At 44.1% G+C, this 27,624-nt stretch overlaps 1 protein-coding gene across 1 annotated transcript; it reads right to left on the bottom strand.

Annotated features, from left to right (window-relative positions):
* Positions 1 to 487: 487 nt before the first annotated feature.
* DSTYK (dual serine/threonine and tyrosine protein kinase) lies at positions 488 to 27,352 on the bottom strand. The gene is made up of 13 exons (XM_080367678.1): positions 26,717 to 27,352; positions 18,791 to 19,176; positions 12,058 to 12,721; positions 9,361 to 9,635; positions 8,892 to 8,975; positions 7,560 to 7,736; positions 7,141 to 7,270; positions 6,730 to 6,886; positions 5,269 to 5,401; positions 4,975 to 5,088; positions 4,369 to 4,483; positions 3,321 to 3,455; positions 488 to 2,306 (listed from the first exon to the last, which is right to left on the bottom strand). Exons 1-13 carry the CDS (start codon positions 27,243 to 27,245, stop codon positions 2,119 to 2,121), a joined length of 3,087 nt encoding a protein of 1,028 aa, XP_080223804.1. The 5' UTR covers positions 27,246 to 27,352; the 3' UTR covers positions 488 to 2,118.
* Positions 27,353 to 27,624: the final 272 nt, after the last annotated feature.

Raw genomic sequence — 27,624 nt, forward strand, 5'->3', positions numbered from 1 at the left:
TGCTGCACATGCAAAAAAAACCCAAACTAAACAGGAACAAGACATCAGGGTAGCTACAAACAACAATAAAAAGGCATCAGATAAGTGTCTGGAGATGGCTACACAGGCAAAGCTATACAAGACATTTCTGGAATTGCATATACAGAGATTTAAATTTTATTCATACATTTATTATTTACACAAGCTACCTCTATGAACTGCAAGAGACTGACCTTGACTCTCCTAGTTTTAAATAAGGTTACTAACCACCATGCACAATAGAACAGAGTTAATACTGTTAGTGTCATTGGTGGCACGAGTGTGCACCGCGGCAGTGAAACGCCTTAACGATTCTACTTGGGAAAAGTATTTGTCCTGCTGCGCATGTGGTTCTTGGATGCTGCACTTGGCTGGAGCAGCTGGCGAGCCTGTGTCTGTATAGAACGGTCCTGTTAATGCCATCACAGACCAGAAAAATGCCCACACGTGCAGGTAAGTAAAAAAAGTCTTTTATATATATATAAAAAGCGCATTAATTCTGTTTATTGCACAAAGAAAGGAAGATTTAAACTAAACTAATACTGCAGGGTTATGTATCCCTTTCCTTTGTTCAAGCTGTTTAACAGGCAGACTATCAGTTGTAATTTTGCTGTGTACTAGCCAATAGATTCCAGCAACAAGGTGTAGTAATTCCACATGCCTAGGCTACTCTGGATGCAGCATGCTAGCCTTCCTGGGAAACAAAGCCATTGCGTGCCCATCCTCGGCAGCTGGGAGGAACAGTAAACCCAGGGAGAACTTGCCAACTCACTATTTCCTCAGGTAGTAAAGGCGGTGCATTTTCTATTTCAGCCTCCACCCTGTACGCGTGTTAGCTACATGAAGATAACCAACCTTGCCCCAGAAATGCAGAAGGCGAGGGGCAAGGATATTATTTTCAGAAGCAGCCCTCCTGGGAAGGGCGGCAGGACCCCCCCCCAGCCCATACCTTCCTTGTGAAGGATTCCCCTCCACCCCATTTTTTATTCTTTTCGATACAGCCAAATTAGAGATCCCAGAGTGAAGCCAGCAGATGAACTGACACAGCCACAACACACAGCTACTGAAGAAGAATGAATGACCCGTTTTCCCTCGAGTATGCCCTCACCAAGCATGTGACCTTAAAAAAAAAAGCTGAAGAAACCTTATTTTTAAAAATGTCTCTCGTAGCGTAATTTAAAACTGTCATTGCCTTTACAACTAATTCAAACCCCACATTTAATTAAAATGAATTGGCATTTTCCCCATGGACAGTCATTAGTCGTAATGACTTTGTTTTGGTATTACAATATGCAAGAGCAGTCTTCCATTTTACCAGAAAACTGTAAAAGAAAGGTCAGGTTTCTTCAGCCATTCAAATAACTATTATGAAGCAAAATTACCAGAAAAAGGAGCTTGTTTACAGAAGAGGTGAAGGGTACATAAGAGATAAATAGCTTATAACTTGGGGTATTCACACTGCAGTGAAACAGTAGATAAATCCCCTTAGGTAAAACATGGAAGCTTTGCTCCTGTCAATGTAAACATTTTCAGTGTTGCAAGAAGCTGATACAGATATATGCTCTAGCTCCTACACACTTTCTAGCCTAGAGTCTCTGCTTTCTCTTTCCTCTCCAACCACACCGCAATTGGTGCCAATCAGGAAGTGAGATTGGGATAGTGATGTGTGGACCAAAGGCCACCTAGGACCACTGGGTAACGGGACAAGTTTTTACTGTACTGAGTAAAGACTGTCGTGATCAACTCCTGGCAACACAGATGCTACCTGACACACACAAGAGGCTTTTCTTTGATTGGTATTTGTGTGGGATTGGCAAAAAAAAAAAAAAATCCCTTTTAGGTCAAGGGCATGGATTTTCTATCTTATTTGCACAACTCCATAATAAAAGCTGCTGTGGGGTCACTAGCATCAATGGGGAGATTTCTCTGGCCGCTATTCAAGATGGAACATCCCCGAGGTCTCACCCCTCCGAGCAATCTTCTGGTAGCTATTACCTCTCCCACTCATATTAGCCACAAAGAGCTACATCTGAAGAAGCCATCTGCAGAGTCAGGGGTTCAGAATTCTCCCACAATTAAAAATTCTTCTGTGCTTCCTTTTCAAGTAGAGTCATCCAACCCTTTATGTGGGTGCTCAGAGCTCGACTTGCAGAGCCTGTCCATGATCCCCTGCAGCATCGGTTGAACAATCCCCAAGAGAGGGCGCTGGGAGGAGTCTCCATCCCAGCAGGCTTCCATCAGCTGCCAGCACTCCTCATCGAACACTGGAAGTCGCTCCGGGCGAACTCCTGGAAAATGGAAGAGGGACCTGCTTACCACCAGTACACTGCAGATCTCAGAGAAGCTTTTTCTGATGCTCATGGCTTTGGTGCAGGCTGAAGTGACCGAAGGGGACCATCTGGAGTCTACTGCTCTCGATAAAGGCTTACGTTTCAGCAGTGCTTCCGAGACATCTTTGGGAGCACTGCTGAAGTCACTCAGGAGATCATGCACACTTCCAGAGGATGGCCAACACATTTCGTTTCACCAGAGCCTCCTCTTTGCAACTATTTGGGAGCAGAATGAACACCCTCCCCTGTAAGGAGACCTCCCACTCCACCCGCACATAACAGTGCCTTTGGGAGCAAGTTCAACATCAGAACAAGCAGCAAGTCCAGCCTTCTGACCAAATACAGGACTCACTTATCGAAGTTAATCTTTTTCACATGAGAAGGGGAAAGTTTATATGGACAGGAGCTAAGAACACAAAGGAGCAGAGCATTCTGATACCATGACACAGCACGAAGGATTAAGCTACCCCAAAACACAGTTCTACGCTAAACCTACGCAGGCATAGCAGTAAGTTTATATTTTGGGGAACAACTATCAACAGTGTGTTTTACTCAGCATCCAGCTTCCTCAGCGTGCTGTGTATTCAGCATCTGAACGTACAGATCACCACGGCTTCCAGAAATTGCAAAGGATTAAACATTCTTTAGGGGATCATGCCTGGCTGGTTCTGGTTTATATAATAAGTGTTGTGCTGCTTTGCAAGGTTTAAGCAGTGTGCTAGCACAGTTCCTGTGACACTATGGCAAACACACTGTTAACTGAAAGCCTTTTTTTATCCCTGCTAATTTTAGTTTCAGCAAAATGTGTCAAAGTTTAACTAGTTAAGTGTTACTCTTTAAACTGTCAAAGAAGCTATACGACTTGGATTTTTACCTTTCAGTTACAACAGGATAAAACCGCATTTGTAGTCTCCTCAAATTTTACTTCTGCATAAATTATCAACAAACCGAGTTCAAATAAGCCATTTATACCTCTTCTAACGTTGTTCCAGAGGTGATCTTTGCTTGCACATCTCTCGAAAGCCTCTGGTAACTTCACATGTCCCGAACAAATGTACCAAAACAGAATGCCAAATGCATAAACATCCACTGAGTTATCATACTTTCCTGTGACAAAAATATATTCAATCAGCAGGGCAGGCAACATCTTCGTAACTGGAAACTGAGCAGTTTGAGAACTAATTTCGGTGTTTCGCTTCCTCAAATTAAAACCACAACTTCATTGCCAGAAGGCGAGACTCGTGTGAAGCCTAGCAACACATCAGCAGTCATTGCCAAAGGTGGAGGGTTAAAAATTAAAGCCTTCCAATTCTCAGAGGATTTATACACTTAATCTGTGCCAGCAGTTCCCAAGCTGAGGTTCATGGATCACTGCACAGGATAAGTGCAAAAGGGCTAAGGCAACGCTGGCCGCTAAGGGCAAGGTCTAGCCTGCTAGTCAACAATTTCACTGTTGGTAGCAAATTAAACACACCTAGGGTTGCTTCAGTTTGATGGTAATCTTGTCAAAGCAGGGACAGCATCTCAGATTGACCAAAAGGATTCTGACAGGTGGACCTCTTAAGCGCGACTGTAAGGTGCTTGCTCAGAAAAAAAAAAAGCTTAGTGTGCCTGCCAGAAGCACAACACACAGTGAATTTCAACACACTCCACACGTTAGTAACAGCTTGGAAATTCCAGGATCCTTTCTGAAGTATTTGCCTATGAAAGCCAAGCATTTCCAGCTTCTTAACAACCAATAATTTAAATTGCGAATTGCAAGAGTATTAAGCACTTCAGCAAAGCTTATGAATCCCACAGTTCTCTTTCAAGCAAGCAAAGATTTTAAACTGACACTTAAAATACAGGAAAAAATATACAGCATGCATTGTAAGCAGGTAGTATTCCGTTTTTTGGGGGCTTTGTGTTTGTTCTTTTTATTATTTTTCCCTCGTAAGCAAGTTGAGATATTAATTCAAAGTAATGGCTTTCAAAATTCAAGCCAGAGCAGGACAGTAGTGGATTCAATAAACGAGCATACCTGTAAAGAGCTCAGGAGCCATATGAATGGGTGTGCCTACAATACTGCCAGACATCATGGCTTCTGGTTTGCAGAACCCCAAGTCAGTGATTTTGGCTCGATTCTTTTTGTCAAGCTGTAGAAGAATTCGTACACAGGCAGCTGATAACCATACTCCTCAGTTTTAGTATTGTTTTCCAGTATTAAGCTTTTAAACTGTTTACATTTGAAGGGTTGGGCATTTGTTCTTGAGTAAGCTTCTGATTGTTTGACTGCTCTTGGACACGTACCTAGTTAAGCTCAGTAACAAGACATGCCTTCACTTGTCTTCTACTTAGAAGGTGTGGTTGGGATTTAGTAGAACTGGGAACTGGAAGTCCTACTTGTAGCTCAAGCACTCTACCTGCAAGAGAAGAGTCACTCTACTGCTCCCTTTCCCCTAGGCTTTCTGCCTGAAAAATGAGTTAGGGAAACCTCAACTGCAAGGCTAGTCGTGACTACCAATACCACAAGTGAAAAGATCCTCTATGAATAAAGCTATAACTTCACTTATAATATACTCCTCACTCCCACTAAAAGGGCCTCAATAAGACTCCAGGATTAGCCAGATGCAAAAGTTTTCCTTACCAAGACATTTTTAAGTTTGATATCCCGGTGCACAAGTCCTTGACTGTGAAGATAACGGATTCCTTCAACTACATCCAAGGCAATCTGCAATCGTGTTTCTAATTCTAGCCCAGCCTGAAGAATAAACAAACACAGGTTTAATTCCTACAAATGGAAGTAACTTTTGCTTACTCTTAGTCAAAAACACCAAAGATTAAGCAATTAAAGCTTTGTTTTACAGAGTAACAGATACTTAGATGTGGATTTTTTTTAACATATATATAAAAAAGTGTATACACACATACAGATTGTTACCTTTAGTCCTGTATAGAGGTCTCTGTGCAACCGTTCCATTATCAGTAAGACGGCAATGCTGGAGCCTCCTCCATAGCCATAATCTATCACAGAACCGTGGAGATGTACAAGGCGCTCGTGTGTCTGCAGAGACCTGGAGAGAGTTCAGCACAGAAAGCTGGTCATTTTTCTATCCTTCCCAACAGGCCAAGCCTCACCTTGTAAAGGAAAAACTCCCAACGGCTGCAGCTTTAGCCCAAGAGTAAGATACACCTGTACCAGGTGCCGTACAGTAAAAATTCACAGCACCCCCCCAGGGTGCCATAACAGCATACAGCTGTCTGATCCAATTAAACTCAAGAAAGCCTATTAAAGGTTAGAGTATTTTTTTTTTTTTTGGTACTATATTTCAGCTGTCTGTACTGCAGCACCTGCCTGCAGCTGTCTACCAAAACCAAGCTGGTTTCTGCACTGCAGACCCATCATTTTCCTCTGTCAATTCAGACAGAACAATGACAGATTGGGAGAGGAGGGATGATTCAACACCAAAAATCAGGTGAGAAGGACTGTTTACTATCATGCCCTATTAATTCTAATTTACTGTTCTGGTTTCAGCTGGGATAGAGTTAATTTTCTTCTTAGTAGCCGGTGCAGTGCTGTGGTTTGGATTTGGTGTGAGAACAATGCCAATAGCAGACTGATGGTTTTAGTTGTTGCTAGGTAATGTTTACACTAAGTCAAGGACTTTTTAGTTTCTGAGGCCTTGCCAGCAAGAAGGCTGGAGGGACACAAGAAATCAGGAGAGGACGCAGCCAGGACAGCTGATCTGAACTAGCCAGGAGAGGTATTCCATACCATGGGATGTCATGCTGAGTACACAAACTGGGGGGGGCTGACCGGGGCATGCAGATCGTTGCTCTGGAACTGGCTGGGTATCAGCCAGCAGGTGGTGAGCAATTGTATTACGCATCACTTGTTTTCTTTCCTCCCTTCCCTTCGAATTTTATTCCTCTCCCCTTCTCCTTTTTCATTATAACTGCTATTATCACTATTATTATTGTTCTTTCAGGTTTATTTTATTTATTAAGTTGTTCCGATCTCAACCCCCGAGTTTTACATTCCTTTCCAATTCTCCTCCCCATCCCTCTGGGTGATGAGGGAGTGAGTGAGTGGCTGCGTGGTACTTAGTTACCAGCTGGGACTAAACCATGACATTCATGCTGCAGAATAGCAAGCATCTGAACAGCACAGACACCAGAGAATCAGAGTAAGACAGGAACATCTGCCTGCTATTCCGTGCCTGTCAGATTTCTGCAGCAGCACTGGCAACCTGTCTTGCTTTTGTAAGCAATGAGGTCAAGTCACCGATTGCAGAGTAGAACCAGAGCAAGCAAAGTTCTGCCTATGCAAACAGTGTTTATTTGCAGCGGTGAAGCTGAAGAGATCCATATGGAACAAGAAAAGCGCTTACAATACACATACCTCATATAGTGAAACTCAAGTGCAAGGTCATTCCAGTGCTTCTCATCTGGAGGAACAACAGATTTCAGTGCACATGGGAAATGCCCTCCCCAGCTGTCACACAGATAGACCACGCCATACTGTCCTCGGCCCAGCTCACGGCCCAACTTTGGTTTGCCTGCAAGGCACAACATCCATTTAGTCAGACATTAAAACATGTTTATTTCTTCCTGTACACTATCAGGCTGGCAGCCCAGAGCTTTTCACAGGCCAACAGCTGCACAATTCGAGGTACTCAGTATGCATCAGATGGAGGCTCACTGAAGTAGCTGAGTGAAAAGCAAAACACCCCTCCCACTCCTTTACACCCACTGACTGCTTCAGAAGGAGGGAGCAGAACACAATAAAGAGAACATCGAGCACAATGCTCACCATGTAACAGCACATCCTGCAGGGACCTGCTCTCCAGCGAGAGTCGTGCTAGTCGAGGAGCATGATCCTTCCGCACCTTCAGCCATAGGTCTTCTGTTTTCTCCAGCCTGCCAGAATGGCCATCTTCTAACTACAAGAGATTTCACATATATACCATAATCCTGCCTGGTTTGAAGCTCTAGTTGTAATGAGGTTGAAGGTCCTTACACAATTGAGTAGAGATCCTACTTAAAGCATGCCTAGTTTAAAAACAGGACCTCATAATTAGGGCATTCACATCAGCTCTGCCACCTCCACCTACAGAATGGCAGCATTAACTGCACGAGCTGCTCTTCTAGCTATCCCTGCAGTTAAAAATTCTTTTTCCATTAAGTGCCAAGGTACAAAATAAGACTTCCTTAACAGCTGCCCATGCTCACCTGGCGCAGAGAAGCTGCAAAAGCCTCATGGGAACTGTTTAGCCTGGTCCGGAACTGGCTGCAGATGCTCTTGGCTAACTTGGATGCACTGAGGCTCTCGATAGCATCCTGAGCAACTTTCCTCTTCCAGTCACTGGTGATGGCAGGTGGGCTGACCCATGTAATCCGCTGGATTATCTAGTAAAACAGGAAACAGAATTAAGGCACTAGCACTAAAAGCAGCAAAGGGTCAGTCAGTTTACTCAGACTGCTTAGACACCTTGTAATAATGCACCATCTTCACATAGAATTGGGCTAAATAATTACCTTACAGTAACTAATAACAATCTAATTGCTATCACAACATTGTTGCACACACACACACACAATAAGAGGTTTCATTTTTCTAAATATCTGCTCAGTTCATTCCTACAAGCCAGCCATCCTTTCACATCTGACCCAGAACGTACGTAGCTAGACAGCCACCCCAAGGAAAACCACACAGTTGCGGTGCAGCTTGGAGGCTGAAAGAACAGGCAGCATGAGCAGTAACCCAGAGATGTTCCTAAACTGGTGAAAGCTACAGTGAAGCAGCTTTTTGCTGGATGGACTGGCTGTTAAGGTGCAGAAATCCTAGGTGTCACTATGTGCCACTTCCCGTAAATTGCTGGGTGATCAAGGTGCCCTGCCCTACCCTTCATTACAAGCCACAGCGATCCAGCTGCTGCACACCCAGTCTGGATCCTTCCCCCAGGCTGAAGGAGGAACCTGAAGGTTTGTTACCACTCAGTCTGCACTGCATCTATTTGGGAAAAAACTCATACTCCTCTCGCCCATCCATACAAGGAATCTCAACAGGGAGAAGGTAGTAAAGGTCATCAACAGCTCAGAGCAGGAACTTGAGAAAGATGAATGCTTTAACAGTCAGAAATTTAAAACAAAAGACTGAGGAAATCTGGTCTGCTCTGGAGGAAGAAGAGTGAATTGACCCGAATCAAAATATGTTGCAAAACAAACAAAAAGAACCATAAGAAACCCCCAAACCCAAATAAATAACCAGTTACCAAAAACATAAACAGCAAGAGTTTCAAAATGCTGATCATCATTCCTTTGCGGTTTCAGAACAGAAAGAAAACACTGAAGAGCTATTTGCTTTAAATTAAATATTGGTACCACCAGGAATAAACCATACACACAGCCTCAGTGCTGAGTGAGGAAGCAACAGCTTTCTAATGCATGTGCCCAGAGTCAAAATTTAGAGAGCAGCTGTGAGTATTCACATTATTTTTGGCTTTAAAAACACTTCACTATACAGTGATACGTAATAGAAATAAATGACAAAGATGCCCATACCTGTTTGATCTGTTCCCACAGCATCCTGGTTACTGTTGAGCCAGAGTGGAAAGTAACTTCAACATGATACGCTGCATTTAGTATCTGGAAAGCAGGGGAAAGATTACACTATGGGAACTTGACAAGTTATAGTCACTATAAAATTTACTAGACCCTCTGAAAATGAAAAATGGACACCACACAGGACACTCCATGATTCACTTGGCTCAATTCATTTATTGTGTTAAGCTCATAGAGGTTTCTAGGCTGTAATTGACTATTATATACAGATTTAGGAAAGGTAGGTACTAGGCCTTTAAGTGACTGTTCCCCCGTTTTAGCACCCCCCCTTAATGACACCAGACCCACCCATACTCCAGAGCTGTGTTCCTCTAATTTCACTGAGCATCTCAGTCTCCTACCACCCTTGTTGGATCAGGATAAAGACAATTATTAAGAATATTCTAGACAGCCATTTAAGCCACCATACCTGTTTGAGATAATTGCTTGTGATGTGTACAGAAGCATCCTTTGACTTCTCCAAACTCCTTGCAGGATGTACTGAAACCTCCCAAGACTCCTCCAGGCTCTTCAGACATCTCTCCAGAGTCCCTACAAAGCTCTCACGCAGATAGTCCACTGAACTAATTAACTTGTTGGCAACTGCTTGGTTTAATCTAGAAATAATCAGTTCCTGAATTTGCTTAATACAACACTTGATGTCCTTGGAACTAACAGGTTCCCCATTCTCAGGAATTATGATATCTGTACAAAAGAAAAGAAAGAGGAGTCTTTTGTATTCAATATATCATTGTTGCAAAGAACAGCTACCAAGAGCCACTTGGAGTGTTTTGCAAAGGAGCTGCAGCACAGCCCCAGTCCGGCCAGCTTCTCCTCCAAATGTTCTTTCACTATTTTGCTCCTTCAGAGGTTCGTTACTTCAGGCCCAGATGATATAAACCGATACCAACAGTGTTTCTAAAGTCATACAAAAAACCCTCGCCGGTCTGCAAGTCTAATGCTACAAAATCCCAGTTTTACATGAGGTCCCAAACCCAGTCCTACTTGGGGATCTTAAGTAGTTTGGTATTCTGTGATAGAAGGTACTAAAGCATTAGAGTAGCTCCAGGAACACACAACACCTGGTTACTCCAATTCCAGGGAAGCTAGAAATCACATCTGAACAAAGTGGAAAATAATCTGATGTTTGCTTCCATTTGCTGCTGTTTGCATTCACAGGATACTCTGCTCTTAACGCCTGATGGACTCTATACAATCACTGAGTAGCTCCTACAGGTTTACAGTGGTACAGTGGTGCCAAGTCAACTATCATCTCAAAAATTAGAGGGCCAAAGCGCAAAGCTGACTGAAGTACAGACCAGGAAATTCTTCCAGGTCACGCTGTGATCCACAAACACTGCTGAATGATGAACATTATGAAGAAAGTGCTGTAACAGCCACAGTGGTTACATGAAATTTTTTTCCAGGTACCTCGAGAAGGTTGATTACCGCTTGGCATTTTCAAACAAACACTAGGCAAGCACTGCTCACTTACTGTAACCACTCTGAGCAATACTACATTACTACCAGAAGATGAAGACCTTGTCTCTGGATTTTGGCCAACAACAGTCTAGCCTACTTAAAACAAATCCACCGATCAGCAGATGGCATTAGCTCCTCAAAATAACACCTTCCTTCTTTTAGGATATTACTTCAAAAGATGCTACACTAAGTGTATTTGCTGTGCAAGTAAACATACACACATTTCCTGCAGGTGTTTTATCTTGTGCTGCCCCTAAACATACTCCTGCGCATACAGAATCCTGAACTCTTGGACACTGCAGCGCTCCAAGTAAAGAGTGGCATAGAGAGAATACAGGAATTATTACCTATCCTGACAATGAAGCAATAGCAGCCCTAACAGGTGGAATTAACACTTGCTACACTGTTAGCATATGCTAGTTTGTTGGGGTTTTCTGCAGCATGCAAATAGGTTATGTTGCAACATAACCAAGTTCTTTATGAGCACTACATTTTGTACAGGCACTACAAAGCAAACATTTCAAGAAAGACCTTACCCATTTCCCACCTGCAGAAGCAAAAAGATCCAGATCCTAACATACAGGATTAAACATAATCCATCATTTCTCCACTTCATCCCAGGAAATAACACTCCAGTTTGAGAGGAAATCAGTCAAGACACAAAATTGTCTAGTTTTGGCCCTTCTCATGCCTCAGAAAAGCACTCAATTCACAAAAAAAATTTCCTCTAAACCAACAGCCTAGAGCAATTTCTGATTTTATTTTAAATAGAAAAATCTATCCCAAACAGCCCAGAGAACTGCATTTCCCGAGAATGGAAATTACTGTTACAGTAAACCTCTGCTTAGCAAAGCAGAGGAGAAAACAGCTGTGGAGTATCAACCTACAAATCTTCACTTTGATGTTTATGACAGACCTTGTATTCCTGCAGCCAAAATTTGGATAGCCTCTCACCCTTCGCAGTTACACATCATTCGACACACTTCCAGCTTGTGTGTTCCTAAAGTTCTGGTATACTAGAAGATGTAGTGAGAATTCTTACATTTCCCACTAAAAACCAACATACTAAATGCAAGCGTAGGCTCAGGAGCACTACGTTGATTAATTTTTTTATTTTTTTAAAGGGGAATCTTACCTCCCCAGAAGGATTTCATTTTAGGAGGTTCTGTACCCAGAAGTCTTATGCAAACATCTCTCAAAGAAGTAGAGCAGAAAGTACAAATCAAGCCTTCATCACTAAAACTCAAAGAGCTTTTTTTCTTAGAACAGATCTATTCCCAAGTCTCAACGCACCTACTGAGGCAAAGCTGAGAGAGTTTTCTTCAGCAGAACAGGGAATTAAAGCAGAGAGGTAAAATACCCTGACACAGGACTGTGCAGTAAGCTCTGGGGGCAAAAAAAAAAAAGGTTCTGATTTATAAGAAACCACAACATAAGGTCTTCAGGCCTCTCATTTAAGGATAGTGCTTTTTACCCAGGAGGTACTACAGAAAACCCCTTTGTTTATTAGTTCTGAATTTTCTTGCAAAGTCAGTTGTCTAGTCTGCCTTTCAACCATCCCTTAGCAGATGGCAAACGTTACTCCGTCACTCTCCTTTAAAGACCCTAACTTCTTTTTTCCCATGACTCTCCTGCCAGTACTTACCTTTGAATTCCATATTAGCAGCATCCTCCAAGAGCTCCTCTTTCATATTGCCAAGAGTCTCTATGATCATGTCCTTCATCTCCTCTTGTTTGCGGTTGGCAATGTTCATCAGAGACTCATAGAGCTCATTCTCCTTCTTACGGGTATACTCCAGCCTCTTGGGGGTGATTTGCAGGTCTCGCTGCATGTCGAAAGCCTGATTGATGAATATGTTCAGGCAGCGGCAGTGCACCTCATTTAAACTGGTAGCTGCTTCCACAAGATGCTTCTGAAGCACCTGCCTGGAAAAAGTGCTTAGGAGACGGAGCTTCTCAAACTGCTCCACCAGCATGCTCTGGGCATCAGCATCAGGAGCAGGCGCCCCGCAGCTGCAGTGGTTGGTGCTCAGGTATTCCAAGTCCATCAGCTGGCAGTAAAGGGAGGACTTTTCATTATCAGGTTTTTTGGGAGAGATCAGGTCAACCCCAGACTCTGGCACTTTGAAGAAGAAAATGGGCAAAGCGAATTTCTCTTTGATTTCGCGCAGTTCATTCTCATCCGATGAGGAAAGTTCAGCCTCACTGATGGCAAAGATGACAACAGGCAACACTTGGTTCACGTAGTCTCCCAAGGTGGCTTCAGCAGACTGGAATCCACGACATGGTGCTACTACAACATCCACTTCCTGGCAAGTGAGGTAGTAAAAAAATATATTAGTACAGATCCTTTTAAAAATTGATATATGCAAAAATGCACTGTAATTCATTCACAACATGCAAAACCCTGAGTGTTCAAACCCTTTAGAACAGTTATGGAATCTCACACGCAGCATCACACTTTAGCATAGAGCCTACCTGCAGGGCTGATGACACCAGCCCTCTCGCAGGGATGCAGCCAGACATGGATTAGTGCCCGCTGACTCCAACACTCTTATTTTGCACCAAGTGCCTTTGAGTTTTAGCCTGGTTCAGAACACTACTTGGAACAAGTTTCCTAGGGAAGTGCTACTGCTGAGTAGCTGTCGTTCTTCAGCTTACAGCTGCCCCATTTTGCAACAACCCTTCCCATGGATGTTTACTAGATCTGCAGCTCTTGGAGGAGATATCCATGCTGTTGGCTTTCAGTGTAATCTACAATGGTTGAAAGTACTATGCTACCCACTACTGCCAAGACAAAGGCAGCACAATAACAGATTCCAAAGAGTTCACAGTCAAAGGACAGATGAGGAAGAACAGATGGTTGTGCCAAGCTTAGTTATGACTTCCTTCAAATTCAAGCAAAAGCTAAGAGATTTGTTTCATTTACTTATTTCCTTACTGCACAGTTTCACTGCTTCGGTCATTTGCTCCCACTGACATCACTTCTTAGTAACGCTACTAAAAAGGGTCAGTCCTGAAACCTGCTGCCTTCCTTTCCAAGGAGACAAGATTCACCTTTGGATATGCAAGTTTTAGAACTGCATGCAGCACTCTATTAAAATAAGGAAATAAGATGTCAAAGGTTTTGAACTGAAAAAGATAATTTAAGTGCCATCTTCCCAACTCATACCAGAGGGTGATAATTAAGAATTCTTCAATTATATTTCTCCATCAGAAAAATGGAAGACTTGACCACATCTCCCAACCGCTCTCAGAGCTAAGGGGAAGTCATTACCACCACGGGACTCCCCAGCGCTGAACTCCGACCTGCCTGATGCACAGGAGGTTGAGCAGAATGGGATGTGCAGTGCTGCAATATTCACCAGGACAGATGACTCACGCCAGCGACTGTAAACAAAGGAGGAAGCCAGTGCTGTCTCTAGGAGACAGGGAGAAAACCAACACAGACAACCGAACACAGCATGAGCAACCGGTCCTTCTGTTTCCATAGAGGCCTCTCAGGCTTTCCAAAGAGCATTAGCAACATTTCTTGCCCACCGCTGCTTTTTTTTTTTTTTAATAAAATAAAGTGACCTACAGAAGTTTAAGCACCATCTATGCAGCTTCATACTATTAGGGATCAGGTCTTCCTATATGGGGAATACCTATGACTCACTCTGGATTCCTAACATTTTTAAGCTGGTTCTCACAAGGTCACACCGCTATAAACACACTTGAACATTTCTGACAGAGCTGTAAGCATGAAATTGCTGTCAAGTAACTTCATTCCTTTTTTCCTTCACTAAAAGACCCTTTTTAAAATATCAAAGCTTCCCACTTAGCAATCTGAACATCAGGTACACATATCAGAGTTACAGCTCTTCTATTTGAAATACGATGCACAGGTGCTGTCAACAGCAATACAAAAAAAGGCAGTTTAAAGAGAATAATACCATGCAGACACACAACGTACTCATCTATGGATTCAGAGTTACAATGCCAGGATGACCACTGCATCCCGTATCCAGAAGAAAAATTAAAATCAAGGATCAAGTAGGTCTTGACCTACAGTAAGACAAGTGGAGTCTCACTAAATGCACCCAGGGACCACTGAAGTGTGCCATTCTACCAAGTCAACAGATAATTCCTCATTTCCAAATCAGTCAAAAACTATTTATTTGCTACATCCCAAGAGGACCTTGTCCTATTTTGCTAGGCTTCGAGCAGTTTAATCACTGTTTGCTTATTTAACTGAGGTGCTGGGAAGCTAACCCAATTTATTCAGATTTTTACCCAAACTCCTACCAAGCAGATTAAGACTGAAGGCCCAGCTCAGTCTTTTTCTAAGCCAATTTTAATACTCTACCTTCCAAGAATAGTCTGTGAATCACTGAAGTCTGACAGTTACTGTGTTTGTTACATATGTGAGCTAATTTCATTGCCTCCCTACTAATCTGAGGTACATATATACCCCTAGCTTCTACTTAATTTTTTTTTTATTATTGTTATTATTTTACACACACTCCCCCCCCAGTTTTTCCAAAACCTTGCTGGTTTCTTCTGTTTTCATGGGGATCAGAGTCAGAAATTCAGTAACTCTTATCTAGAGAGAATCCCAGGTAAGAAACCTGAACTACATCTCTGATCTCCAGCAAACGCTGCTGTCCTTTACCGACCATAAGTGCTTTGATTTTGTGCAATGACTCTGACCCCCACTTCATCAGGGAATCATTTTACCTTGGCTGGAAGGGCCAGCCCAAAAAAGCCTTTGAGATGTACACACGCAGCACAGTCTGGGAAGCAAAGCTCTTTTTCTAACCATGAACTCTTCCCCTGTGAAAGGTATATCACTAAGCCAGCAAAACTAGAAATAGAGAACAGCTTTCACATGGGTGGAAGAATAATTTCATGGTGCTAGCACTTTCAGTATCTTCTACCCTCAGTTATGCCAGCATAAAGGACAGATGACAATGACTTCAGGTATTTGATGCTGGTATGTGGCAGAAGCACCTCAGCATACCCCAAAGTGAACTGATGCTATGTGGAGGGGAAAGCATCTCAGCCCATGGGAAAGCTTTTCAGTATTCTATATCAGTGCCACAACCAAACATTAAAAACACTCACGAAAGTCATCAGGGCACATTCTTCCAAATTTTAAGCAGGAGGTACATTAAAATAACCACCCAATAGGTACTTAACCACATTCTTTGCTACTTGCAACAACTACTAATTCATATGACCTGAATCACTGCTATAGCACCTGAAGACAATAAACCCAAACTACTTCAATTCTTCTGTTAGAGCTCATAGAACCATCTCTTATTTCTTCATTCACTTGAATGAAATGAGAATTTTCCTCTCCCTACAAGCCTTGGCTAAAACTTTTCAGCCCGAGACTCAAAGTCGCATGAAGCATAAAGCAACACAAAGGCTTGAAAAAGGAAACTTTCAGCCCTGCTGCCCTCCTCCCATTCAGCTGTACCATCCAGATGAAAACCAATACTTCAGAGAAGTCCACTTTGGCTTCCAGGGACAACTGATAAGATTTAGGGAAAGAGCCAACTGTTTACTCCCACTATAAATCTAATAATCCATCTGGCTAGATGGATTATTCCCCATGACCTAGATGCATTCCTGTGCACAGTGATCCCCAAGGAATACAGCAGCTTTGCCAAAGTTTCTCCTTCCCTGATATTTTGCATTTTAAAATAATGAAGTTCACATACCTATTACCACAAGGTAGTGTTCTCATGGCAGCCAACCATTCAAATGAAATTTTTGGCTTCCTCCTCCTCACCCCCTTTTCTGTGAAACAAGTCTTGATTAAGAATCACTCAGTAACACAAAAAACCAAGCATGGTTCCATCCTGCATATCAGACTAAAGAAAAAATTTAAAAAACCACCTCAGGGTGCTCCACAGGCAGTTTTCAGTGTTAAAAAGTGGTATATTCTATACTTCTATTGAATTAATCTCCAAGTAAAAGAAGTTGTTTAGTTAATATTTAGATACTGTTGAACTTACAAATAACTTGGCCTTTCTTTACTGGAGTAAAGGCTAATGAGTTTGGATTTAGCAAACAAGTACCTGCACCAAGAAGCATGATTCAGCATGAAGTGCTTGCACAAGACAGCAGCATGTAATTTAGGTGGCCAAGCCAGCCTGTGCAATTAAGTCTCTTGTTAAGAGATGCTCTCAGGCTTAAAAAGCTGCACAGCATTCCCCACATCCTGAAATCACTGACAGCTCCTTTGATGGCAGCCCACTGGCAGATAAGTGTCTGACTGTAGGGAATAAATATGATTTCCAACAGAAATCCTTTTCATCTCCCATAACTGTTCAAGTCCACAATAAGAAGCCGCAAATGTTTTTTCAAACACTAGTAGTGTCTTGAGTATCTAGACTGTAAGGTTATCATGAAACACAGTACTAAATTAAGCACTGGGCTGTTGGGAGAAAAACAGATCAAAATACAGGGATTCTAGGTAACAGATTGATTTTCCTCCCCCTCTGCCCAAAATGTGCTGAGCTCCTCCAAATTATTTGGTTCCTGGGCAAATCTAAATCGTTAAGGTTTGTACTGAGTATCACATTATCATCAAGCACGCAATTGCTGTTAGACCTCTAATTTTGTTTCACAAGTGCAGAAAAAGCAGAAAATCCTTCAGAGTAGTTCCACAGACATGCAACTTTGGACAATGTTCAAAACCACTCATCCGTTACCGCTCCAGATAGATACTCCACTAGTTACAGACACAGCATCCATGACTTGCAAATAAACTTTGCTGTCTTGGTGTATGCTGAGCAGAGCTGGAGAACGCACAGCAGCTAGAAGGGTGGAAGAAGACTACAGAGGTCTCAACAGGAGATCACACTCCTGTAATTTAAGGGGAAGCTGTCCCTAGCCAAGCTGCCTGCTAAAATGCATTATGTTCTCCTATCAGCCTTAAAAAAAAAAATATTGCTCTTCCTTTAGCTCCATGAATTCATGTAAGGAATCCTTTGAATCAATCTGAAGCTAGCTGTGATTCAGCCTCCCTCTCCTTCTATTGGAAGAGCCTTTTATTTCACCAACCCTTTTCAAATTAATCTGAGTAGCTGTTTTCATCTAAGTGTCCTAAATATAACCAAAGCTAGACAGAGAGATCTTTGTCGCGCACGTGAGAAATCTGAAAGAGGGCTGTAAACTGCAGTGTGTCTGAACTGCCCCATATAAAAATGTAACAGAGTAAAATAAATGTAAAGCTAAATACTCTTTTATGCATAGCAAGGCAGGATTTTAAAAGCAGAAAATCCAGAACAGGCATTTCCTTTGCAGCACCAGCAGCTGATCTGGTGCTCATTGGGAAAGGAGTGGATGCCCCACATACAGTTTATACAAACATGGCCCTTCTGTTCTCTTTCAGTGGGCACTGGAAGCCACGAATGCACTACAACAGCGCTGCCTTGGCTGACCTCAATTAGGCTTCCATTTAGCTACAGACTAGGTTGGTAAAACTTAATTCACACTGATGAAGGTAGACTGGGTCTCCATTTTCTGCCTATTTACAATCATGTCTTGATTCTTAAGTCCAGAAAAAAATCACCTTGCTATTTTTTTGTTCAGCTGTGAAGCTCATACTCTTACTCATGTGAAAACAGATCATATTCTTTGCACTTAAGCAATTTATATTTAAGAATTATCTATTCCAGATACCTGACTGCCAAACAACACTGCAGAAGTACTATACTGCAATAACAAAGGCTCAATATAAGTTATGAAATGCAATGAAAGCTTATGGAAACTATAAAAAGCTATGAAATACAGCCCTCACCTTTACAGATATCTGCTAAACACCAAACGGCAACTCGCAGAACAGGAACACATTTTATGGACAACTAAAAAGAAAGTCACAAAGCAAGATACCGCCAATTTTAGAAACAGCACCAAGAACAGACTCTCACCTTCTTGTTCTTAACACCTTCACTTTCCACTGACACCACAGAAAAATAAAAAAGTCACCCTCAAATGAAGTCAGGTCATTTCATCAGATGTTGGAATTCAGAAGTTTTATTTTCTGACAAGCTCTTCAAGATGAAGATAAAATGCATATCCTTGTACGACAGCTTCTAGCTGCTATCAGACAGCAAAGCTAACTCTGAATGACCTTGAAACTGGAGTAAAATTTTCAAAAACACCTGGAATTACATCTGAGTAAGCATGGCTCCTGAGATGGATGGCAACTAGTGTCACAGAGGAATGACAATGCTAAAAGTCAACATTGAAACGTAAGACCAGACTTCTAGATTCTCAAAAAAAATTCCTATGCTTGAGAGTCTACACCATTAGCTTTATTAGGGACTATAAACATGACATCTTAAGTTCACCACAATGATGGAACATGGACACCTGGTTACCTTTAGTAGCGAGTATGGCAGCATGACCTCCAGCTCTGCTATCCGGTGAGCAGGATCTTCACTGTCCCCGTGAATTTCTAAGTCTTCCTCTGGTATTGTGTCCCAGTGCCTTCGGTGGGCTGCCATCATATGGACCAGTTCGTACTGCTCAGGCAGCGCTAGGCTAACCCGTGTTTGTGTCCCGTGCGTGAAACGGATCCGTCGCCTCTTACAATTCTCCTCATTGCTGATTTTGGTGGTAGGGAGCAGCTTCTCACCCAGCAGTATGTTGAGTAACTGGCATTTGGCATTACAGTTCTGGCCAAGAATCAGAAGGCAAGGGTGCCAGCTCACAGTCCGCTGGAGATGCTCTTCCTCATGGCGGGGGAAGGAAATGAAATTCTGCCCTAAAATTGAGGACAGACTGCATTAGAACAGGTTGGCTGAACAATAAGTCTTGTATCTCTAAGCCAGCTGAACGCAAAAGTTCAGCCATTGCTGCCCCGCAGCCCGCCAAGAAGCCCACATAGCTCCAAGAATTTGCTTATGTATCCTGAAACTAGTGTCAGCAACTCAGCATTTCTACTGCACCAACACAGACGTCCACAGTAGGTTGATTATCAAAAAGCCATTAAGACAATTTGTTACTGTTCTCCCCACCTATTTCACTGGGAAATATTTACACAGAGCTCTCTTCAGCAGGTTGATGGAAGGCTAATGGTAGGTCCTAAAAGTCAAAAGGAAAGAGTTGTCAAGCTTGAAACAACCGAAGGGCTAATTTTGCCTTGGGTTGGAACAGTGGCCCAATGCGTCACCAAGGCTAACCCTTCCCAAGGTTTGATGACTTGGCTGTACAGAACGTTCTTGTCACATATCAGAATAAATTCAGTCTACTATGAATCCGTGACAGTTCCACCCATGCACTTAAAAATGTCAAATACTTTGCATCTACCAAATCCCAAGAGTATTACTGCACAAGCTTGTTGACCAAAGTCTAGGATCATTGACATGAAAGTAGCAAAACCTCCTTTCCAGCCCCAGGGAAAGGTATTCTTGCAAAATTGCTTCTCCACATGAAGCAGATGACAAGATGAAGTTTGCTGAGACACGGCAGCAGAACTAACAGCCTCTGCCAGCAATTCCCTGCGACAGATACACAATCACAGCACCTAAAGAAACTGTCACACTTTCACCAGCCTGGTTAGAGCTGAGCCCAAGGGAAGACACTCCTTGCTAGTAGCCAGAAGGTTCCTAGCGCAGCCTAAAACACAGCGAGAAACAGCTTCACTCCTTCGATCGCACTAACAGCGCACATCTTTCCTAACCTATAAACCTGAACTAAATAGGATCCGTTTCCCAGATATTCTTACTAATTTTAAGAGTAAGATTTAAGCTGCAAAAGGAAATTCCTCAACATCTGTATCTTCTTCAGAGTAGCAGGACTCCCTGTAATCACGCTCCTTACCCATCTTTCATCTGAAGCATCCGTTGTACCATCCCACTAACCAGGCCCTCCCAATTCTTAGTCCATGATGCTGCAACTCCTTGCATTTGCCTTACTACATTAATTCAATCTCAGTACTGAATTTAGCTTCTGTATTCTTTTACAAATCCTAAATACAGCTTTTCCCACACTCTGTCATCTAAGCTGAAGTCTAAGAAGCTTTGTGTTACCTTATGCATAGCAACAGAATAATTCTGGTAGTACAAAAAAAAATAAATGGAGACAAACAAATTCCCCATCTGTTGCACTTCAGTACAATCCCCTGGAGTACGAAACAGCTCAGGTTCCACCACAGCCGGAGCTAGCCCATGTTCCCAGATCCAAAGGCAGACGGCACCCAGGAATGACGTGATAAATGGAGACACCAGTCCTCAGAAGAATTGCCAAATCTGAAAGCTATAAACGAGTACAATTGCCCTGATATCAGGCAAACTGACAAGAACAATAGTTTAAAGACAGGCTCAAATACAATCCAGCAGAGAAGCAGTGATTTTGTTGGGGAAGGTTTCACCAGGGCTATTAAAATTCTCTTAATGACTCATGTTCTGGCATCCAAAATTGTTTCAGCATTTCAAGCCCCAAGAAAACAAGATACTTTCATATACGAGATATTCCTCAACACTACTAACCAAATTAAAGGTAACACAACAGCTGTTCTAGTCCTTATTCTGATAGCATGCCGTTCCTCTATTTTAATTAAAATCATTCAAATTGGGAGCAACACCATGTGTAGTTGGCTGTGTCTTAGACCCAGTTTAAGGCTTTTTTGACATATTACCTAAGATTTACCTTGCCTTCAAATGTGCAGTCTGGAAAGACGACTGCTGGAGTTCTCTCCATCAGAGGAGTCCTTCCATCTCATGCAACACTACAAAGAAACCCTCTCTGTGCTGACCTCCGGCACCTCCGCCCCACACAGCCCCAGACACTGACACCCATAAACCAACAGTTTGGAAAAGCTGGAGGGTGACATCACTTCTTGAAGTGTGACTCTTCATAACTGTTTCTTAAACAAGCCTTTCAAGACCCGCAGTCACAGCAGAGCGGCCACATCAAATGACTGAAGTGCAGAATCTGACTAGCAACTCAAACGATAAAAATCAGCAAAACGCCACAAATGGCACATTTAAGCCTCTGTCTACAAGATAAATAATTTCTTTGATCTTGTTATGTCTATAAAACTTCAACTGGAATTCAAGCTCGCTTTTCAGCTACCAAGCATGAAAAAAGCAATTTGTGGAGTGGTGTACAGGCCACAAAGTCTTCTCTGAAAAAGGCAGACTGCAACCCTCTCCCTGTTACGGCTGGCCTCTCTATTTACGGGTACTTCATGCCAGCACAAAATGACTGAAATGCAGCAGCTCAGCTGAAATATTAAAGCACCGAATAGATCTACAAATATTCCATCTTTAAAAACGCCTTTCATCTTTTTATGCACACTACCTCCTTGGGATCAGTATTTATTCAACAAGTTTACTACAAGTGTTATCCGTCATGAAGCAGTTACATTTAACGTTATTTAACATTATGTCACCCTGTGATATTCCATGTACATGAAGTACAAACCTGGGACCAGCACCAAAATTCAGCCATATCACAACTAACCCAGCGTACCATCAATGCACCCAGGTCACAGCAACGGTTTCAACCCTGTGCATATCATCTGTCACTGGATCCCTTAGAGTGACCTCAATGTCCCAAACCTGAAGCGAGTTGCAAAGCGATGGAGCTACGGCTTGTATTCTGCGCTGCAGAACGTAAATTACTATCTCTGCACATCAGAATAAGACACAGGGCAAAAATACTCATACAATACTTAACAGGTGATGCCACTAACGTGAACATGAAGAATTCAAGTTGAGAGGAATATGACTTCCTGCAGTACCTAAAAAAAGTAGATTTAGAACTTGCTTACTGATGAGATATAGCAACATTCCTGTATCTATGTGAGCAGCTCCTGTTTGTGGCAGGACTTTTGCCAAAGATTTTAGCTGGTGCTATGTCCTGTACCCATAGACTGTATCATTTGGAGACATGTGATAAACACTTCAAAAAAATGGCTGCAGGGAGAGTCCTTAAGCATGTGCATCCTATTAAGCATCTTTTGATAAAAGGAGGCCTGTCCAAGAACAAGGACGTCTCTCACCAAGGCTCATGTCAAAATTCAAACACTTGGCAGAAGAACCTTAGGTTAAATTTACAGAATCTAGAGAAGCCTTAAGCGTTTACTCATCCCCTTTCCAAGGAAGGCCAACTACACTGCCAGTCTCATCCTTCTGTTCCATTTTCCATAATACATGCAGACAACAGTGCCTAAATAAGGCCAGACCCTCATACTTCTTATTACAAATACCAATACCTTTCATAGAAATCCTCACTGTGGTGCTGGCAATGACCTGCAGCATGCTTTGGCCACTACAAGACTTAAGATCAACCGTTATATAAATCAAGTTTTAGTTCCACCCCAGCACACACCTATCAGCACAATGGTGTTAATTCCAGGAGAACACATGCAACTAATCAATATACCAACACAAGCAGTTCCTCCAGGAGCAGCTGTTACATCCTTAGCAGCTCCCAGGCTGCAGAACCAAGCTTCATCTTCTGCTTAACTTGAAGCTTGTTAGCAAGTGCCTCCTCCCATCTGTTTGAGGAGTTGTTTCACAAGGACCTTCCCAACCACCTCCCCACACATTATCTAGTCTTAAAACCCATCTTCTTACGTTGACGTACCTTAGAGCACAATAGGAGCCCTAACCTTTGAAGGATCACAGCAATATGGGCAGAGCAGTCACATTTTAACTAGGATATATACCCACAGTCAATACAGCGTCAGGATGAAAACTCTCCCAAACCCTCTGGTTAATACATTCATCCCCTACAAAACACATTTATGTATGGAGTCATTAGGCTACCAAGCCCAGGGTTTTACCCCCAGCACACCCTCATTAAGATAACACCACATCTGCTGACCAAAGCTCTGGAGATGCTGTGAATATCTGTGCAAGAGATACAGCTCAGTTTACAGAAATCTCTGAAATAAGGCAAAAGAAATATCAAAAAACCTCCAGTTCCTAGGTCAAAGAGTTCAAATTATTTCAAGCACAGAATGAAGAAAACTACAATTAGTAGAAAGCATGGTTGCTGGGTTTTTTTCTTTACACATTTTAGTGAAATCTGCTACTGAGTCCTTAATACTTTTTTTTTACAGGAAGTCAGTACAAAACAAGCTAGCTAACAGCACCAAGAAGCTGCTGGACCTGCGCAGGCTAAAGGTACAGGATTGTCACAAGACTTTAACAAATCATTCTTAAAAGCCTATTCATGACAAAGCAGACTAAGAGAACAGACAGTATTTTGTTGAGTGCTTCAGAAACGCAGATAGTACAAACAAGACTTTCTCCCCTCATAAACAGTAGCCTGAAGGCAATCATTTTTTTCCATTTAATTTATTTTCCTTCTCTTACTATGAGGTGTAAGTCCTGGTACTAAGGCCACAGAGGGAACGTTTGGTCAACAGCAACCCTTTATTGACAAATCTTGCCTGTCATTCTCCTAAGCAGAGGAGGGTGGGATGTAAAAGCAAGTATACATTTGCTCCTTCCAGTGCTCAACCCTGACTGACACAGCTTACCTGAAAGGTCAGCGGCTACTACTCAGCTTAGCAAATAGTTAGGATCTGGTCTTGGACAGAGTAACCCAGTCTGCTTTAGGTTGCTTGAGTTGTGTCGATCTGAAGAGCAGTTACCTTTCTCTGTTGTTACACTAGCTTCACAGGTGTCCCAAAAGCAAACCTCTTCACATTTGTTTTGTTTCCAAGACATCTGAATTTACTTTCACAGTTTATTTTTCCACTTCAACCGTAGGCAGTAAGTATCCTGTCCGTATCACTTCGCAGTTCCTTTGTATTTCACAAGACATTAGCATTCATGCCTCAGCACACTGCAGAGCATATCAAGAAGTCTGCAGAACTGTTTGGTCAAAATTCCTCTCACTTTGACACCACCTGTAGGGCAGATTCTATGAAAAAGTGGTTCTGAAGTCAGTGAGAACCATGCTCCTTAAAGCCTCTGACTTTAACGTAAACTTAACTGTTAAACCTAAAATAGTTTCCTTTTGTTACACAAGGGGGGAAAAAGCTTTATTACCAGCCACTGAGTTTCAGAGAGTACTGGAAACGCATAATACAACTAAAATTTTACAGAAGCAAGAAGCTCTGTCCAAAGGTGATTATTCAGGCACAAAGGTAACAAGCAACACCGAGGCTCTGGGTTTCAGGCAAAGGCTTGTGTCTTCCCATATCTTCAAAAAATAATAATCATTGATTCACAGTTATTTTGCACTTAGCTTGTTGAAGAAAACTGCCAGCCTCTCTTTTTTTTTTTTTTAACCAACTCCTGCTCTTCATCCCCTCCATTCCTCTTTCCACACTCCCCTCCAGACTGCCACCATAACCTCCCACTTTCTAACACGGCACAGCTTGACTAACTTGCTCCGTGCCCCACCTGGGACGTGTCACCGCTTCACCAGTTTGCAAGCTACTGATTTAAGTTTTATTTGTAAGAACAGCAGATGTTATACAACCTCTGCAGTCCGAAATCCTGAACCAAGAGTCTACGCTGTTATTAGTGTTTAGATGAACAAGCTCTAAAGCAGCCAGCCTTTCCTTCAAGCCCTGATACTTAAGTGCCAGCTGGTAACACATTTAGCAGTAAAGTCAAACTGGGTCAAGGTGTTTGAAGAAACAAAACCGAAAAACAAAACAAAAAAAAGGTTACAGGTGCTCTGTATTAGAAACAATAGGCAAGATATTTGGTCAAATCTGTATCCTTTGTTAGGAGTATTTAATTAATGATGCGCACATGCCTACCAAGCCCTACAAGCAGACTTTTAAAGACAACTGCTATTTGACTAGCAATGTTTTCCAAGAAGTAACCAAACAGAAGAGCAACTCCAGTGGGGCGCTACCATTCGAACACCATTGAGACCCGCAGAGAATGAGTGAAAACAACTGGTTCCTGCTTTTTGAAGTGACAGAAAGATGGAAACAGAGACATCGTGCTTTTACAACACTATTCAGTTCTACTCTGACGGTTTACATGGATGGGGTGCGTTGATCTTGGCTGGATGCCAGGCACCCACCAAGATGCTCTTTCACCCTGCTCCTCAGAAGGGCGCGGCGGGGGGGGAGAACATAAGATGGGAAAAAACCTCATGGGTCCAGATAAAGGCAGTTTAACAAAGCAAGGGCCATGCACAGGAAGCAAAGGAAAATGGAAGATTTATTCTCCACATCAGCAGCCACTTCCCGGCAAGTAGGGCTTCAACACACGTAGCAATTGCTCCAGAAGACAAATATCATAACAAATGCCCCCCCCCCCCCCCCCCCCTTTCTCTTAGCTTTTATTGCTGAGCAGATATCATATGGTTAGTTGGGGCCAGCTGTCCTGGCTACATCCCTTCTCAAGATCTTGCCCACCCCCAGTTTACTGGGGAGGAGGGAATGTTGGAGACACAGCCTTGATGCCGTGTGAGCACCTCTCAGCAGTAGCCAAGGTGTGTTATCAACACCCTTCTAGCTAACAATACAAAGCACGGCACTACTAGGCCTGCTGCGGGGAAAATTAACTCCATTTCAGCCGGACCAAATACAGTAGAACACTTTTTTTTTTATACACATTCTGCCAGAAGAGCCCAACAATACTTCAATTTTCAAAACAATTGTAAGCTTAAGACAAGCATAGGCAAGCATCTTGGACAAGTAGCCAACAGAGATGACTCATGAGCCATTTGGTAATGAATAAAGATCTTTATAAATATTTGATGTCACGCTAAAGTCTTCTCACAAGACAGTCTCATGGAAAGACAAAGTTCTGCACGTGGCAGGAGGGCTCCCACCAGCAGTGACGTCTGTCAGCAGTGACAGATGAGGGCACAGCCGATGAATGAAGCCCATCTCTAACCCCCAGAGCCCCACCACAGGCACACCAGCCCCACACCACACACCCCTCCCCAGATGCTGCATCCCCCTAAACCCCACCCTGCGGGGGGCTGGGAGCCTCAGGGTGGGGGCTTGGGAGATGGGTAGAGGGGCCCAACAGCCCCCATCACCCACTCACCCCCTGGCACTTTGCCCCACAAAGGCACCCCAGCTCCCCCTCTATGCACACCCCCACCCTGCAGCCCACCCAACCCCCCATTACAGCCTCTCCAGCCTCTCAACAGCAACCCCTCACCCCCCCCAGCTGCACCCCTCACTCTCCACAGCCCACCCCTCACCTCCCACCTGCACCCCAACCCCCGTAAGCCGCCACCCTCGCTGCCCACAGCTCACCCCACAGCCCTCCCCCCACCAGAGCCCCCCGTTTCCCCCACATACCCCCTAACCACAGGCCTCCCCGCCCACCGCAGGCCCTGCCCGAGCCCCTCCGTCCCTCTCTCACCGCCGGGCGCGGGGCTGTCCCGGGGGGCCCCGTCCCCAGCCCCAGCGGGGAGGCCCTCGCCAGCGGCCGCCGAGGTGAAGGGGTGCCCGTGGGAGTACTTGACGTCGCGGAAGAACTTCTTGGTCTCGCGTAGGTTGTGCTGCAGCCGCGCCAGGTGCCGGTTGTAGTGGCCGAAGGAACGACACAGTTCGCGGATCACCCCGCCGGGACCCCGCCACGAAGGGGCCCCTTCGCCCTCCATGGCCTCCGGGTCCGTTCCGCTATCCCCTCCCCACCGCGGGGGACACTCAGCCCCTGCCAGGCTGCCGCTCCCGGTCTCTCCGCCCTCCCGGAGGGAAGGGCGCACCCCCGGCGGCCCGGCTTTCCTCCTTTCTCCCCCCCCCACCCCTCCCGCCTCCCCTACCCCCGCCGCCACCTTCCTCCTTAGGGGCAGCGCCTCAGCAAGCCGCGCTACGCGCTGCGCGGAACCTTTATCGGGGCGCCGCGGGGCAAAGGGGAGGCGGGCGGGCGGACCCCGGCAGCGGGGCATGCCGGAAGTTGTAGTTCACCCCGCGCAGGGAGGCTGCGCGCCGCGCGGGGCACGCCGGGAGCTGTAGTCCAGCGGCGCCGCAGTGTCTTCTGGGAATTGTAGTTCGGCGGGGCTCCCGTGGCCGGGCCGCCCTCCCGCCGCTACCGAGCCTTCTCCGGGAGCCCCCCCGGCGTCAGCCCGGCCAGCGGGGTGGGGGGGTACAGGAAGGCGCGGAGCGGGCATTGGGAGCGGCAGGCGGCGGAGCGCGGCCGGCGGAGCCCTGGCCCGCACTGAGGCAAAGCGGCGACGGAGCCTCGGCCGCGGCGGGACGGCCCCGCTGCCCGGTCAGCACCGCCGGGGCTGCGGCGGGCTCCGGCGCGGGGGATCGGACAATATTTTT

The sequence above is a fragment of the Falco punctatus genome (assembly GCF_963210335.1).
Source record: "Falco punctatus genome assembly, chromosome: 17".
Lineage (NCBI taxonomy): Eukaryota > Metazoa > Chordata > Aves > Falconiformes > Falconidae > Falco > Falco punctatus.

What these genes read in the sequence shown, in the direction of transcription:
- DSTYK (XM_080367678.1), bottom strand. Translation starts at nt 27,245, where the DNA reads ATGCCCCGCTGCCGGGGTCCGCCCGCCCGCCTCCCCTTTGCCCCGCGG. An exon ending in TTGCAGCTTCTCTGCGCCAG is followed by an intron (nt 7,271 to 7,559) that starts GTGAGCATGGGC and finishes AATCTCTTGTAG; the next exon opens with TTAGAAGATGGCCATTCTGG. An exon ending in CTGGAACAACGTTAGAAGAG is followed by an intron (nt 2,307 to 3,320) that starts GTATAAATGGCT and finishes TCCATTTTCCAG; the next exon opens with GAGTTCGCCCGGAGCGACTT.